The 16,367-nt window shown below is 50.3% G+C and overlaps 1 protein-coding gene across 6 annotated transcripts in view; it reads left to right on the forward strand.

The window, feature by feature from the left end:
* The window catches only part of GOLGA1 (golgin A1), a 67,334-nt gene extending 52,622 nt beyond the window's left edge, over nucleotides 1-14,712 (forward strand). For all 6 annotated transcript variants that reach the window (XM_017874762.1, XM_017874761.1, XM_017874766.1 and 3 more), the window contains 8 exons: nucleotides 3,151-3,240; nucleotides 4,094-4,196; nucleotides 4,327-4,487; nucleotides 5,225-5,368; nucleotides 11,514-11,573; nucleotides 12,116-12,286; nucleotides 12,799-12,885; nucleotides 13,447-14,712. In XM_017874762.1, the coding sequence (XP_017730251.1) occupies nucleotides 3,151-3,240; nucleotides 4,094-4,196; nucleotides 4,327-4,487; nucleotides 5,225-5,368; nucleotides 11,514-11,573; nucleotides 12,116-12,286; nucleotides 12,799-12,885; nucleotides 13,447-13,527 (897 nt within the window). In that variant the 3' untranslated portion in view covers nucleotides 13,528-14,712. The remainder of the gene's footprint in view (nucleotides 1-3,150; nucleotides 3,241-4,093; nucleotides 4,197-4,326; nucleotides 4,488-5,224; nucleotides 5,369-11,513; nucleotides 11,574-12,115; nucleotides 12,287-12,798; nucleotides 12,886-13,446) is intronic.
* Nucleotides 14,713-16,367: the final 1,655 nt, after the last annotated feature.

Raw genomic sequence — 16,367 nt, forward strand, 5'->3', positions numbered from 1 at the left:
AATGGCGTGAACCCGGGAGGCGGAGCTTGCAGTGAGCTGAGATCCGACCACTGCACTCCAGCCTGGGCGACAGAGTGAGGCTCCATCTCAAAAAAAATAAAATAAAATAAAATAAAAAATAAAAACGATCCCAGGTTATTAGTGCTCCTGGGTGACTAGAAAAAACAAAATCAAAGATAAGCAAACAAAAATACAAAACAACACGAACAAAAGAAACAGACTCACAAGATATTATATGCTTACTATGTTTAAGGAGATAAAAGACAAAATTAAAAATTTCAGCAAGATGTGAAATAGTTCTATTATTTTATTATAGTTTTAGTAAAAGACAGCAGTTTTAAAAAAGGAATCAAATAGAATTTTAGGCCTGAAAAATAGAATAACTGAAATTAAAATAAATTACAAAAGGACATGAAGAAACTTTTGGTGGATGGGTATTTTTACTATTTTTATTAGGGTGATGGTTTCATCACAGTTCATCAAGGCATACACCTGTAGTCCCAGCTACTCAGGAGACTGGGGCAGGAGGATCTCTTGAGCCTAGAAGGTCGAGGCTGCAGTGAGCTATCATCACAAACTGGACTGCAGCCTGGGCGATAGAGCAAGAACCCATTTCCAAAAACATAAAAATTTAAATGTAAACGTATAGAAAACTCCTATATGTTTACATTTAAGAAATACACTTCCTTTTTTTTTTCTTTGTTTTGAGACGGAATTTCTCTTTTGTTGCCCAGGCTGGAGTGCAATGGCGTGATCTCAGCTCACTGCAACCTCTGCGTCCTGGGTTCAAGCGATTCTCCTGCCTCAGCCTCCCAAGTAGCTAAGATCACAGGCATGCACCACCACACCAGGCTAATTTTGTATTTTTGGTAGAGATGGGGTTTCTCCATGTTGGTCAGGCTGGTCTCAAACTCCCAACCTCAGGTGATCTGCCCACTTTGGCCTCCCAAAGTGCTGGGAATACAAGCGTGAGCCACCATGCCCAGCCTGAAATACACTTTCAAATAACCCATAGGTCAAAGAAAAAAAATCACGATGGATATTTTGAAATAAAGCTGGGCACAGTGGTTCACACAGCCAAGATTGTGCCATTGCACTCCAGCCTGGATGTGACAAGAGCTAAACTCTGTCTCAAAAAAATAATAATATATTGAAATAAATGATTTTGTAAATAGTATGGATCAAAATTGGTCGAGTATAACTAAAGCAGTGCATGGAAGGAAATTTCAGTCTCAGTGTCATCTCTTAGGAAGAAAGTCTGAAAATTGAGCCACGTATGCATCTCAAAAAGTCAGAAAAAGGCATAAATCAAACTCAGGGAAGAAATAACAAATACAAGCACACAAATTAATGAAATGGAAAATAAAATGGGCTGGGCGTGGTGACTCAGCCCTGTAATCCCAGCACTTTGGGAGGCCAAAGCAGGTGGATCACCTGAGGTCAGGAATTCAAGACCAGCCTGACCAACATGGTGAAACCCCATCTCTACTAAAATACAAAATTAGCTGGGCATAGTGGCGCATGCCTGTAATCCCAGCTACTTGGGAGGCTGAGGCAGGAGAATCGCTTGAACCCGGGAGTCAGAGGTTGCAGTGAGCCGAGATTGCACCATTGCACTCCAGCCTGGGCAACAAAAGCAAAACTCTGTCTCAGGAAGGAAAGGAGGAAGGGAAGATGGGAAGAAGGGAGGGAGAGAGGCAGGCCGGGCACGGTGGCTCATGCCTGTAATCGCAGCACTTTCGGAGGCCAAGGTAGATCACCTAAGGTCAGGAGTTTGAGAGCAGCCTGACCAACATGGTGAAACCCGTCTCTACTAAAAATACAAAAATTAGCCGGGCATGGTGGCACATGCCTGTAGTTCCAGCTACTCGGGAGGGTGAGGCAGGAGAATTGCTTGAACCTGGGAGGCAGAGGTTGCAGTCAACTGAGATTGCACCACTGCATTCCAGCCTGGGCAACAAAAGAGAAGCTCCATCTCAAAAAAAAAAAAGAATGGGACCCTGTCATAATAGCGAGGACTGCTGAAGCCTGAAGTGGATTATTTGAAGGCGAATAAAATTGCTAAGCTCTGGGTGAGACGAATCAAGGCCATATTTAGTTTAACAGTCTACTTGTTCCATCAGCTACTGAGAAGGGTGTGCTCAATCTTCCACTACAATGGTAGATTTGTCTCTTTCTTCCTTTAGTTCTGTCTGTCTTCGCTTCATGTATTTTGAAGTGCTGCTATTAGGTGCACATATATTTAGAATTGTTTTTATCCATGCTCTTCAAAGCAGCCATTCCCTAAGCCCATCCTGGAGAATCATCCCCAGGTGCAGAGGCAGCCGTGTGTGGGTGGCCTGGTGGCTCCTGCAAGCTGCAGGCCCTGCTTTATGCCACAGTGAACCTAAGCAGGCACCATCAACCCCGCCTCCCACAGTGCTGGATCTTATGTGGCTCTGAGGCACTAGCACAGACTTTGGAGCCACAGAGACTCTGTTCTGTCCTGTCAGTCTAGCCCCTCACTAGCTGATGCTTGAATCCATTTTCCTGCAGACTTGACCTCCCGGACACAAGCAATCCTCTTACCTCAGCCTCCTGAGTAGCTGGCACTACATGCATGTGCCACCATGCTTGGCTAATTTTTCTTATTGTTTATAGAGACAGGTCCTCGCTGTGTTGCCCAGGATGGTCTTGAACTCCTGGGTTCAAGTGATCCTCCCACCTCAGCCTCCTGAAGTGGGGGGATTGTTGGTGTAAGCCACCATACCCAGTCATTGTTTCTTACTCTTTCTGTAACCAATTGTTCCAGTCCCCCACTCCATTCACGTGGCCTGCAAGTCTGACTTCTTGTTCTTGGCTACTGTCCTTAGACCAGCTCTTCAGGATAGGCCTGTAGCCTTGGTGTGGGTCCTGGCGGGGGTGCTTTTGGGGCAATCGATCCTCAGTGGTGTGCCATTTCCAGAGAAGTTGGTGGGTTGCCTGCCAGGACAGCTCTGAGAGGGATACTGAAGGCATGGCAGGGAGGGGCCAGGCTGGGAGCCTGGGGAAGTGGGGAGCATGTTGGTCTGGCTCTGCAAAGCCGTGCCCTGTCTGCCGGGCTTCTTGTGTGGCATACAGCTAAAAAACTGTGAACTAAGTATTGGGGCTTGGTGGTTTTCTGCATTGTAGGAAGAATGGAGCCAAAGAGAAATTGTGAGTGTCGCGATGGCTCAAGCACTGGAGGAGGTGCGGAAGCAAAGGGAAGAGTTCCAGCAACAGGTGGGCCCTGTTTCACGCTGAGGGGCGATGTCCCCTGCAGTTGCACGAGCAGCAGGCCCATCCTGCCGTGGGACTGTCGGAGAGGCCCTGTCTCTCCAGGGTAGGGGTAGTAGACACAGGGCTCAGGGAATGCAGTCAGCTGCGTGGGCCCCCGTGCTCTCTGGGAAGCTGGTAGACAAATGTTATAAAGAAACCCTCACCCCATAGGATGCCCTTTTCTGATTTTTCAACTGTCATTACCTGGAAAATGGTCCATGCTCAGGGGCCTACTGGGCTCTGATTCTATGAGGTGGCCCATCATTGCCCACCTGCCCCAGAGGCCATGGAAGGTTGTGTTGAGTTTTTGCAGGAAGTAAAGGAAAGCCTCCCTTGAAGGCAGACTTCACATCTGACCCCAGGGCTTCTAGTTCAGTGGCTTTAGGTCTTTGGTAAGTCCTTAACAAATCTGAGTCTCCTCTGATGAGGACTCTAGTCCTTCTCCTTACACCTCCGGGAAACTATTCTATAATGAGGTAACATATATCAAGTGCGTATCTAGTGTTGGGGATGTTGCAGGCACTCAGGAAATGGAAGTTATGACAGCTTGTTGGGCTGGGCAGAATGGCCATGTCTCTGGTTGACCCACTGTTGGCCAGGGGGCAGTGGGAGGCAACTGCCCCTGTGCAGGGTCCCTGCCAAGGAGAATAGATTTGTGCACGGTCATAGGAGCAGAGCTTAGCTGGGGGTTTGCTCCAGGTTGTGGACTTTAGGGAGGGATTCATGGTGGACCCTGGAGAGCAGGAAAGTGGAGATTTCTGTGGGAAGATGGGTTCACTGCTTGCAACCTTCCCTCTTGTCGATTTTTCTCTCCAAGGCAGCTAACCTGACAGCCATAATAGACGAGAAGGAACAGAATCTGCGGGAAAAAACCGAAGTGCTTCTCCAGAAAGAGCAGGAGATTCTCCAGCTGGAGCAAGGTGAGGAGTCTGTCCCTGGCTGAGCCTTCTCTCCTTTTCAGGCCCGGCATCCTGCCTTGTGACGGCCTTGCCACCAAGCAGCATGGAGTCACTGGGCTCACAGTGCCCCCTTCCTTCCTCCACAACCCAGGTCACAACTCTGCCCTGCTGCAGATGCGCCAGCTGCAGGCTGAGCTGGAGGCCCTGAGGACCCTGAAGGCAGAGGAGGCTGCAGCGGTCACAGAGCAGGAGGACCTGCTGAGACTGCGGGGCCCATTGCAGGCCGAAGCGCTCTCAGTCAGCGAGTCACACGTAAGTTGCAGCCGCGCCTGCGTGGGTGCTACAGCAAGATGCAGGGCAGGTGCTGAGAGTGCCCCCGAGGAGGCAGCAGTGGGGACGCACGGTGGACAGGACACTCCCCTGCATGGAGGGTCCTTTCTTTAAAGTAGGGCACTCAGCCAAGCGCGGTGGCTCACACCTGTAATCCCAGCACTTGGGGAGGCCGAGGCGGACGGATCACGAAGTCAGGAGATCGAGACCATCCTGGCGAACACGGTGAAACCCCGTCTCTACTAAAAATACAAAAAATTAGCCGGGCGTGGTGACAGGTACCTGTAGTCCCAGCTGCTCAGGAGGCTGAGGCAGGAGAATGACGTGAACCCAGGAGGCGGAGCTTGGTGGAGCCAAGATCACGCCACTGCACTCCAGCTTTGGCGACAGAGCGAGACTCCATCTCAATAAATAAATAAATAAATAAAGTGGGGCACTTACATGGCTGGGAGGCCGTGAGTCCTGAAGAGCCCATCACAGATGGCCCTTGTCAGTAGGCAGGGGAGAGCAAGCCCTTCATCCCAGCAAAGACTTGTCGTGTGATTAGTTGTGGGCATTGGGCTTTGGATCTTCTCCAGGAACTTACTTCCTGGCCAGTTGCCTATTAGATCACAACAGCCCACACCTAAAGGATGAGTCTGGCTCCCCTTCCCTGTACACCTGTGGCTCAACTTCACCTTACCTGTCCTGGCTCTCAACTTGCTGCTACCACCTTGTAGGTGACCTCGAGGGCCATGCAGGACCCTGTGTTCCAGCTTCCAACTGCAGGAAGAACACCAAATGGTGAGGTTGGGGCCATGGATCTCGCGCAGCTACAGAAGGAGAAACAGGACTTGCAGCAGCAACTTCTGGAGAAAAATAAGGTGAGGATGCCCTTTGCATGGCTGTTTCTGTCTCCACCAGGTCCCCGCCCTCGGGCCTAAAATGACCCAGTCCATCCTCGGAGGTTTTTACGGTACCCCCTGCACCTCCTGGGAACCATGACCCCTCTCACCCAAAGGCCTTCCTCCTGATCTTCCGTTCCTCCTGCACTGTCCTCCTCCACACCCTCCCCAGTCCTCTTCTCCCCAACCCCTGGAGAACTGGCCAAGTATCAGGCTTGGGCAGCTGCAAGCCTGCGTGTTCCCTGCCAGCTCGACTGTCCCCAGCCAGGCCATAGCGACAGTCCTCTTTCCTCTGTACTTCCTTTCTACAGCTGTGGAAGGACAGCACTGATAGCTGCTTTTAAGGGTTTGTTTGGATGGGAGGAGGGGGGTATGAAATGAAGGTGTTTGTTAACCGTCCTATAAACTTTATAAACTCTCTGGTATTTGGTAGAGGCTCAATAAATGTCATGGTCCCCACCCCTCACCCTCCAGCCTTTTCACCTATATAAATGCAGGATCTCATTTAATCCTGGTTCTTAGAAGTGTCCTGTGAAGCTTAGTATGCCAGCCGGCTGTTGCTCTGGCCTGAAATTCTGCCCCCAAATTGTGTGTGTGTGTGTTTAGAACTTTTACAAGGGGGCAAGTGTTCATTATGTCTAATATAAAATACAGAATCTTTGCACGGTGGCAGTATTGTAGCCAATGAGGTCTATCCGAGGTGCGATTATTGCTAATTGAAAAAAAAATACACACAGAAAAGTGTACAAAACAGATGTGTGTCTCAATGAATTAACAGAAAGCAAACCCATATAACCACCCTGATGCGAATCAGGACATTGCCAGCATCCCAGAAGCCCAGCCCCCTGGGCCCCTCACAGCCCTGTCAGTCACTCCAGCCCAGCCCTTCTGGCAATGACTGCCTTGCTTTTTTCCCTAGTGTCACCTCAGCTCGCATTGCTCAACCCCACAGTTTCGTTGTGCCTGTTTGTAAATGTCCCATGTGCCCCTAGGACCTCTGTCTCTGGAGCCTCTGACTTTACCAGCTGTGCTGCCTTCCTGCCTCCTTACTCAGCGTTGGGTCTGTGTCTGTCTCGGGACCACTGCCTTCCCGACACCTCTGGTTCTCTGGCCTCTCTCCCTTTCCTCAGACAGTCCTAGCCAAGCTCTGGTTAAACTTGGGCTAAACTCAACTCTTCCCTGCTCCCTGCCTGCAGCCATGGAGCCAGACCTGGCTGGAAAGTGCCATCACCTGGGCCTTCAGGTCCCCTCGAAGCTCAGGACCATGGTCCCGCGGGCAACCCAGTGTTCCCCGCAACCTCGCTTCATCCGTGGGCCTTCACGCCCCTCTGCTCCTAACCCCAACTTCATGTCTACCTTCTCTTCTCTCTTCACCTCAACCCTGCCTCACCCACCCTGGCACTCCCGCCTCCTGCTTCTCTGAGAAGGGATGTGCCACAGCGTCTCCTCTACCCTGTTCCCTCACGTCCCCAAGCGCTACGCCAGCCACCTCCCCCTTCTTGCCTAGGTCATTTTTTCTTGGAGTCGTCCCATCCACTGAGAAGTGCGCTGTCATCTAGGCGCTTTATGAAGGCCCTTGGTTGACACCCCTTTGCCCTGTTGCTGAGGCTCTGCTCACCTCCCGTGCTGACAAGTTGAGACTTTCTATATCTGCCATCTCCATTCCCACTCCTCATCTCTCAACCTTTCCCCTACCACGCCACAGAAAAACGCTCTTGTCAAGCTCATCAATAACATCTGCATTGCTAAATCCAGAAGGCAGTTCCTACTTTTCCCTCTGATTGGCCTGTTGGCAGCCTTGGACAGGCGCCTCTTCCTCCTCCTGAAGCTCCCATCCATGGCCTGCTCCTTCTCCGTCTCCTCTGATGGGCCAGTGTCCTTCCCACTGCCACCGCCGTGCGCGAGGGCAGCCCTCACAGCTCTCCTCTGCACTGTGCGCCCTCCTCTGCGATCTCACCCATGCCCTGTGCAGCTGGTTCCCCTCCCTGCCTCCTGCCCAGATGGCTCCATGGACGCTAGCCTCACAAACCCGTCTCCACGTGAGCTCTAAGGTGTCTGAAACTCAAAACATCCGAAAACACACTTCGGCTTCACTGTGCTCCCTGGCTGCCATGGGCACCTTTCCCATCTCAGTAGACGGCAAAAGCCTTGGAGTTGTCCTATCTGCTTTGGTTCTTTCTCCACCGGCATCCAGGCTGTTAACAGATTCCTTCAGCACCCTCTTCGCACATTTCCCAGAATCCACCACTTCACATCGCTGCCACCTGCTTCAGGTTACCATTGTCTCTTCTCTGGAAGATGGTGTCAGACTTCTAACTGGTTTCCCTGGCACTCCTTTCTTAGCCCTCTGATGACTTCCTATCTCTTGATGAAAGCCTGAGTCCTTGCAGAAGCCCGCAAAGCCCTGTGTGGGCCCCTCATTACCCCCTGGCAGCTGAGCCCCTCCTGTCCTCATCACTCCCTCTCAGCCACAGGGGCCTCACCTCCCATCAAGTACCCTCTGACCTCAGGGCCTTGGCACTTGCTGAGCCTTCCATCTGGAAGTGCCTTCCCCTAGTCACCCTCACTTTCTTTATGCCATCCCGACCAGCCTCACCACCAGAACCCCACCCCTTACCATGCTGCCTCTTCGTGTCTCTTCATACCCCCAATACACTGCGGATTTGATTATTGATTTTTTTTTTTTTTTTTTTTTTTGAGACAGTCCCCCTCTGTCACCCAGACTGGAGTGCAATGGCGTGATCTTAGCTCACTGCGACCTCTGCCTCCTCGGTTCAAGTGATTCTCTTGCCTCAGCCTCCAGAGTAGTTGTGATTACAGGTGCCCACCATCACGCCTGGCTAATTGTGTGTGTGTGTGTGTGTGTGTGTGTGTGTGTTTGAGATGGAGTCTCTCTCTGTCGCCAGGCTGGAGTGCAGTGGTGCAATCTCAGCTCACTGCAACCTCCGCCTCCCGAGTTCAAACAATTCTCCTCCTGCCTCAGCCTCCCAAGTAGCTGGGACTACAGGCGCATGCTACCACACCCAGCTAATTTTTGTATTTTTAGTAGAGATGGGGTTTCACCATGTTGGCCAGGATGGTCTCGATCTCTTGACCTCATGATCCACCCGCGTTGGCCTCCCAAAGTGCTGGGATTACAGGTGTGAGCCACCATGCCTGGCCTGTTTATTGATTCTTTTCTTTTCCCCCCAAGGGTGAACTTTTGTCTTTTTTGTTGCCGTTTCTCCAGCCCCTAGAACAGTGTAGGGACTCAGTAATTATTAGATGAATTACCGAGTGAGAGAACCCAAGAAACCAAATAACATAAAAGTAGCGAATGTACTTTTGGGACAGTGTCCAACCTCATGGTCAGCCAAGAGAATAGAAATCGAAGCCACGAGGTACCATTTTACAAAGTTGGGTGTGTTGGAGGTCACTTAAAATACCTCACAGGGGAGGAGTTAGAAACACTTTTGTGGTCCTCTGACTCAGTCATTCCATTCCCAAGAGAAACATTGGGAATTCCTCACTTGGGGAAACAAACCTTATCCCAGCTTTGTTTTAAAGTGGAAGCCCGGGCTGGGCGCGGTGGCTCACTCCTGTAATCCCAGCACTTTGGGAGGCCGAGGTGGGCGGATCATGAGGTCAGGAGATCGAGACCAGCCTGGCTAACACAGTGAAACCCCATCTCTACTAAAAAGACAAAAATAATTAGCCAGGCATGGCAGCGGGTGCCTGTAGTCCCAGCTACTTGGGAAGCTGAGGCAGGAGAATGGCATGAACCCAGGAGGCGGAGCTTGCAGTGAACCGAGATAGCGCCACTGCACTCCAGCCTGGGCAACAGAGCGAGACTCCGTCTCAATCAATCAATCAATAAACAAAGTGGAAGCCCAGCCACGCAGTAAGACGGGCATCCCCGGGAGTTCCTGTCACACTAGACGTTACAATTAGGAAAGCTGGAGGAGGCAGTGGTGACTCTGATACATGAAAAATGTATTTACAATTCCAGCCACGCTGTGCAAGAATAGGGATGTGGACTGGGGGTACATGGAAGAACGCATTTAGATATATTACCATTGGGAGACTTCGAATAAATTTTTATTTAAAACCAGGCGCGGTGGCTCATGCCTGTAATTGCACCACTTTGGGAGGCCGAGGTAGGCAGATCGCCTGAGGCCAGGAGTTCAAGACCAGCTTGGCCAACATGGTGAAATCCCGTCTCTACAAAAATGACAAAAATTAGCTGGGCATCGTGGCACATGCCTGGAATCCCAGCTACTCAGGAGGCTGAGGTGGGAGAATTGCTTGAACCCAGGAGGCAGAGGTTGCAGAGAGCCGAGATTATGCCACTGCACTCTGGCCTCAGGGACAGAGTAAGACTCCGTCTCAAAAAAAAAAGAAAAATTCTTATATTATGAAGATTTTAGTTGAGAAAATAAGTCTCAGCATGTCTAGTGAATAATGGAATGTGTATGGAATGTGTAATAAATGTAAGGCTTATAATACTAATTAAACATCAAAGAAAATTAGCCAGGCGTGGTGGTGCACAGCTGTAGTCCCAGGTACTTGGGAGGTTGAAATGGGAAAATTGCTTGAGCCCAGCAGTTCAAAGACTGAATCCAGCCTGGGCAACATAGTGACATGCTGTCTCTTAAAGAAAGAAAATGAAAAGAAGGCCAGGTGTGGTGGCTCATGCCTGTAATCCCAGCACTTTGGGAGGCCAAGGTGGGTGGATCACCCAAGGTCAGGAGTTTGAGACCAGCCTGGCCAACATGGTGAAATCCTGTCTCTACTAAAAATACAAAAATTAGCTGGGTGTGGGGGCGGGCACCTGTAATCCCAGCTACTCAGGAGGCTGAGGCAAGAGAATCGCTTGAACCCAGAAGGCAGAGGTTGCAGTGAGCCGAGATTATGCCACTGCACTCCAACCTAGGCAACAGAGCAAGACTCCGTCTCAAAACAATAAATAAAATTAGCTGTATGTGGTGGCACACAACTGTAATCCCAGCTACTTGGGAGGCTGAGGCAGGAGAATTATTTGAACCCAGGAGGCAGAGGTTGCAGTGAGCCAAGATTGCACCATTGCACTCCAACCTGGGCAACAAGAGTGAAACTCCATCTCAAAAAAAGAAAGAAGAAAAAACAAGTTAGTTGGGATGGTGGTGTGCCACCTATAACCTCAGCTACTTGAGAGGCTGAGGCAGGAGAATCACCTGAACCCGGGAGATTGAGGTTGCAGTGAGCTGAGATCGCGCCATTGTACTCCAGCCTGGGCGACAGCGAGAATCCATCTCAAAAAAAAAAAAGGCCGGGCAAGGTGGCTCAAGCCTGTAATCCCAGCACTTTGGGAGGCCGAGACGGGCGGATCACGAGGTCAGGAGATCGAGACCATCCTGGCGAACACGGTGAAACCCCGTCTCTACTAAAAAATACAAAAAACTAGCCGGGCGAGGTGGTGGCGCCTGTAGTCCCAGCTACTCAGGAGGCTGAGGCAGGAGAATGGCGTAAACCCGGGAGGCGGAGCTTGCAATGAGCTGAGATCTGGCCACTGCACTCCAGCCCGGGCGACAGAGCGAGACTCCGTCTCAAAAAAAAAAAAAAAAGAAAAGAAATTATTTTCCAAATTATTTATCTAAAACCAAATGTTGATGAGTTGTGCAGAAAAACCATGATCTTGTTAGGGTATTCAAAACAAGCATTGCAGATTATTAATGTATTTCAAGAGAGTAGTAGTGATGAGAACCATAAGTCTTCACCTAAGTATCCTACTTGGGGATCACAGCATAAAAATCGAATTTTGATGGCAAAATCTATGGTCCAGAGCCTTTTCCAGCTGGGCTGTGTGTGGAGAACCAAGCCCCTGGGAAGGGATGGGCAGCACTGGGGCACTCATGTCCACACAGAGGGACTGTGGCCTCTGGGACGTGGAGACTCCAGTGTGTGAAAGCAGTGGCCCAAGAGGGATGACAGTCCAGCAGTCGTAGGCACAAGCACGCGACAGCTGAGTACCAGCCTCTCAGGATGACTTCTCAGGGCAGAGGCTCCTCACAGGTGTACCGGGGATCCCGTGGGATCTTCGGATCTGTTTCCTTTGGTGAAACATGCATATAATGATTGACTTTCTGTGGGGTGGGGCTTGTCGCAGACCATAAAGCAGATGCAGCAGCGGATGCTGGAGCTCCGGAAGACTCTGCAGAAGGAGCTGGTGAGTGCCCACACAGGAGCTGGCCCCACTTCCCAGCCCTCCCCCTGCTGCCTGTGCCAGGTCCCCGAGGTCCCTCGCTGCCTATGCTCCCCCCAACCCCTAATTAATTGCAAGGGGTCACTGGGCAGTCCAGTGTTAGCTGGTGGGCCAGCCTGCCAGCCTGCATGCACCTCTGAAGCAGCTCCGTGGCCGCGGCCCTGCCTGCCTTCTCTGAGCCTGCGTCCTCATCTGAAAGTGGGGTTGTCTGCCATGCCAGCACAGCCACGCTCTAACAGTGTGTGTGGCAGAGGGCCTGGCCGATGCGGGATGCAAGCAGCTCCAGGCCCCAGGGACATGTGTTCTTGCCATGGATAAGGGAATATCTGAGTTTCCCCAAATGATGTCACTCCCTCCTCAAGCCCACCTGGAGGTGCTTCCTTCTCAGGTGGGGCCCTTTTTGCCCTACAATAGTGATCATGGTTTGGACCAGGTGAACCTCCCATGTAATTTTTTTCACCTGCCTCAGACGGTTCAGTGTAACATCTTTCCCACTGGTTTTTCAGAAAATCAGACCCGATAATGAGCTCTTCGAAGTCCGGGAGAAACCTGGACCTGAGATGGCAAACATGGCGCCTTCCGTCACGAATAACGCTGACCTGACGGATGCCCGCGAGATCAACTTTGAGTACCTTAAGCATGTGGTTTTAAAATTCATGTCCTGTCGCGAATCCGAGGTAAAGGGTTTTTGAGGTGTCTTTTGGGTATTGAGGCCCCGCCCTACAGTCTGTCCTGCAGGAACCCCTGCCCAGCCCATTTCTCCCTTTTCCTCGTACATCCTGATTTGACACCCTTGTGGGCGCTCAGTCATTTCTCCTGCTGGCGCTGGCCTGCGGGGTGAGCGGCTGGTGGGAGAGGCCATGCAGGAACTGGCTCCTGGTGGGAGATGTGGGCTCCACTTCTAAATCCTGGCCTGGGTGTGGAGGCCGGGAGCAGAATCCGCCCATCGCTCCTGGGTCCTGCCAAAGGGTAGGGTAGCTGCTGGGGAAATTCCCTGAAGCCTGCCAGGCCCCTGAGGATGCAGGGGAAGAAAGAACCTGTCATTGCTGCCAAACTTCAGAGTGCCAGAGCGTCACCCACCACCTGGTCCTGCTAACCAAAGAAAGCAGGAAATGCCATGTAGCTCCCCCCACCCCACCCCGCCTCACCTCCACCTTGGCCTATGGCAGCAAAACTTACTGTGTTTCAGGCTTTTCATCTTATAAAAGCTGTGTCGGTGTTGCTGAACTTTTCCCAAGAGGAGGAGAACATGCTCAAAGAAACTCTGGAATATAAGGTAGGGTTCTCTGGTCTACTGTTACAGCTTCCAAAATATGTCGTCAGTCATCCCAGCAGTAGCAGTTGAAGATCCCTTAGCCCCACACCGGAACGTAGGTAACCAGCACAGCTGCATGATCAGCTTGGCTGCTGTTGGATGAACTTGATCCAGGCACTTTTTAGCAATGACATCCTTTGTGCCCAAACGTCTGTGCTGTACTTGACCAACAGGCCACGTGTTTTTCAAAGCATTTTCATTGATTGTGCTTTATTGAGAGCCCCAGGTCTGGCTCAGCACTCAAATTCCAAAAGTGTCTGCATAAATGCTCTAACAGGAAAAAAAACCTACAGTTCCACTACCTTGTTCCTGTCAACTCAGTGTTTTTCTCTCATTGCCCTCCTGTACTGAGCACGGGCCTGCAGACTGGTTATTGGAACCATCTTCTTGCTCTGCTCAGAGCCAAAGGCAGGATGCGTGGGGGGCAGGAGTGACAGGCTCAGGGGAGGGGAGGGGTGGTTCAGTTTCCCTGGCACTAAGTCCTGATTTGCATCTCAGAAGCCTTTTCTGTTTCAAATGCAGATGTCATGGTTTGGGTCCAAACCAGCTCCCAAAGGCAGCATCCGGCCATCTATCTCAAACCCTCGGATACCATGGTCCTAGAGGGGACTACCCAAGGATGGAGCTCCGTGGGTTGACACTTTTTCTGTGAAAAGAACACTGACACACCAGTCTGGGTGGGTTTTTAATCACTGTAACTGCAGTATTTTGTACAAGCGTCTAAACATTGTTTACAAGACTAAGGCCCACTTCCCTGCAGGCTGACCTGAACCTCAGGGGGTAGCTGATCCTGTCATTCTGGTCACCAAACAGGAGGGTCCTGGCACTACCCAGATTTCCACAGTGCTGCTAATATCCCAGCTCCAGCCAGCACCCCGTCTGCACCTGAATCCTCTAACTTCACAGTAGCACTTACAGCTGAAGCCATCAGCATCTGGCAGGCACACCTGAGTCACCATGTAGCGATGCCACGGGAGGTAGAGACGGCCCTTTGAGATGGTGCCCGGCAGGCGAAACCCACCTGCCTCTGCCAGGAACAGCCAACTCCATGGGAACTCCATGGGAGTGGCTTTTAAAAATTCAGATGAGTTAGAAGCTTTTTATCCCTTCCTCTCAAGATAACATTCTTTCACCTTGTCTCTCAAACCACCTAGAACTTTAGAGGATCCATCTTTAAGGGCCGGTGTGGATGAATGAGGAATATGCACCTTTCTGATGGTATCTCCACTTAAGAAAACTAGCAAATACATGAAAAGACCCTAAGTATAGTACCAAATACACTCAATTGCCTTTTTAATGAATGTACTTGTCTTGGATAGGTTGCTGGTAAACCATTTTAAACTATTTTTTATAGCTGAAGTTCTTCACTACTATAAACATGTCTTCTGTATTATAAAATCCATTTAACTGGTGTTCTTAAAATCAGAGCGTCCAGAGGGAATTCTTCCTAAAACTAGGATTCCCGTTCCTTTGTCTTCTCACTCGCACTCCGGCACTGCTCCCTCTGAAGCACAGTGGGATCTGTCTTGATTCTGTGCTGCGCGGCGGCTGGGCGATGCAGATCACCCGTCTTCTGCTGAAGGACAGTCTGCTGTCTCCAGTGGGGCAGCAGCTGTCCCCCAGCCTTGATGGAGACATTGGGGCAGTCTACCTTGTGTGTAGAGCCACTCTCTCCTCCTTATCCCACCCCAAATACTTAAAATGACACTACAGGCCGGGTGCGGTGGCTCAAGCCTGTAATCCCAGCACTTTGGGAGGCCGAGACGGGCGGATCATGAGGTCCGGAGATCGAGACCATCTTGGCTAACACGGTGAAACCCCGTCTCTACTAAAAAATACAAAAAACTAGCCGGGCGAGGTGGCGGGCGCCTGTAGTCCCAGCTACTCGGGAGGCTGAGGCAGGAGAATGGCGTAAACTCGGGAGGTGGAGCTTGCAGTGAGCTGAGATCCGGCCACTGCACTCCAGCCTGGGCGACAGAGCAAGACTCTGTCTCAAAAAAAAAAAAAAAAAAAAATATGACACTACACCCGGACGGCCCCCAGCTGGCTGCGGCACTTGTAGCATGCACGACTCTGGTAGTAACCAACAAAAATTTGTTTCATGGATTCCTCGTTACTGAGGAAAGGGAACATGCTGGTTCTGGAAAAACCACAATATTGAATCTGAAAGGAAACTTTATTGTTTGATGAAAGTTTCACTGGTTAAATAAAAAACTAAATTAATAACTGGAGCTCCTAAATTTATTATCCATTATCCAGTGATGGAAAGTTGTATTTCTCAATCATGCTTAGGGCCAAAAGAGGTATATAAAATGTATGTCACAGAAAAACACCTATTTGCAACGTTAACCTAACGAAATTTCCATGAAGAACCAAGCCAGGGCAGCATCTCCTTAGTCCCAGCTCAGGCTCTCTGCCTTCCAGAGGCACCCTTCTCCAGTGACTGACCACCTCATCTGGCTCCTCCTTGCAGACACAGTTGTCCCTTGTTTAGAACACGAATTTCCATTTACCTGGTGGGAACACGAAACAGGAGTCTCTTCTCCAAGTTTGATGGGTAAGAGGCAGCCTTTTTTTCAAAAAGTAGGATTTCCTTTCTCAACTGTTCCAGGAAAGCGTCTCTAAGACTGGGTAGCTCAAAGCCAGCCAAAGGCAGCTACTTTTCCACGGAAGCCCGTCCGCTGCCTCCGTGGCTTCTCCAGCCCTTGAACTGGTCCCACACGTACCCTAAGTCCCACTCCTCAGCCGTTTTAGGTGTAGCTGTGGGGCCCGTTCCTAGGTCTGTACTCACTTTAGGGAGGCTTCACTGACTAGGCTTTCCTCCTGCATGTTGAATTTCCTTCAGCTTTAAGAGGAAGAGTGGAGTAAATATTCTAAGTGATTTAATGCACTTTGACTTGTATAAAACTTTCTGTGATAGCAACGGTATCTATAGTCCTTTATACGAGTGGTGAATCTTGAGCTCTCCTTCCATGTTGTAAATAGGGATTGTATTCTTGAAAACTGCTGTAGAAAATTCATCTGTGGTGCAATACACTTTTTGATTAAAGCTCTTCAATCCAGATGCAACTACAATGGATTTTACTAGTTTGGTGTGTCACTATTTCTTTGACTCATTAAATCTGGTATTTTGTGTCTCATATTTAACACTCCAAGGCAACTTCAAGGGCTAGAGAATGTGTGTCTTTCAGAAAGAACCTCCCCCGACTGGATTTGGGTGAATAAATGTAATTTAATGAAGCCAGCAGCCTCATTCTACCCCCCAAGAATTGCAGTGGTTCTGCAGAGGGGCTGAGGAGGGGAGAGCTGTGGAGGGGAGGACTGTGTCACTTTGGTCAAAGTCTGTATCCAAGGGCTGTATGAGCCAGAGGAGCTTCAGGAGTGCAAATGGGGCCCTAACCTTTAACAGAATGCAAGCTGCAGTTACACGTGCTGAAAAGGAA

Source organism: Rhinopithecus bieti, unplaced genomic scaffold (genome assembly GCF_001698545.2).
Source record: "Rhinopithecus bieti isolate Rb0 unplaced genomic scaffold, ASM169854v2 scaffold_7967, whole genome shotgun sequence".
Classification (NCBI taxonomy): Eukaryota; Metazoa; Chordata; class Mammalia; order Primates; family Cercopithecidae; genus Rhinopithecus; species Rhinopithecus bieti.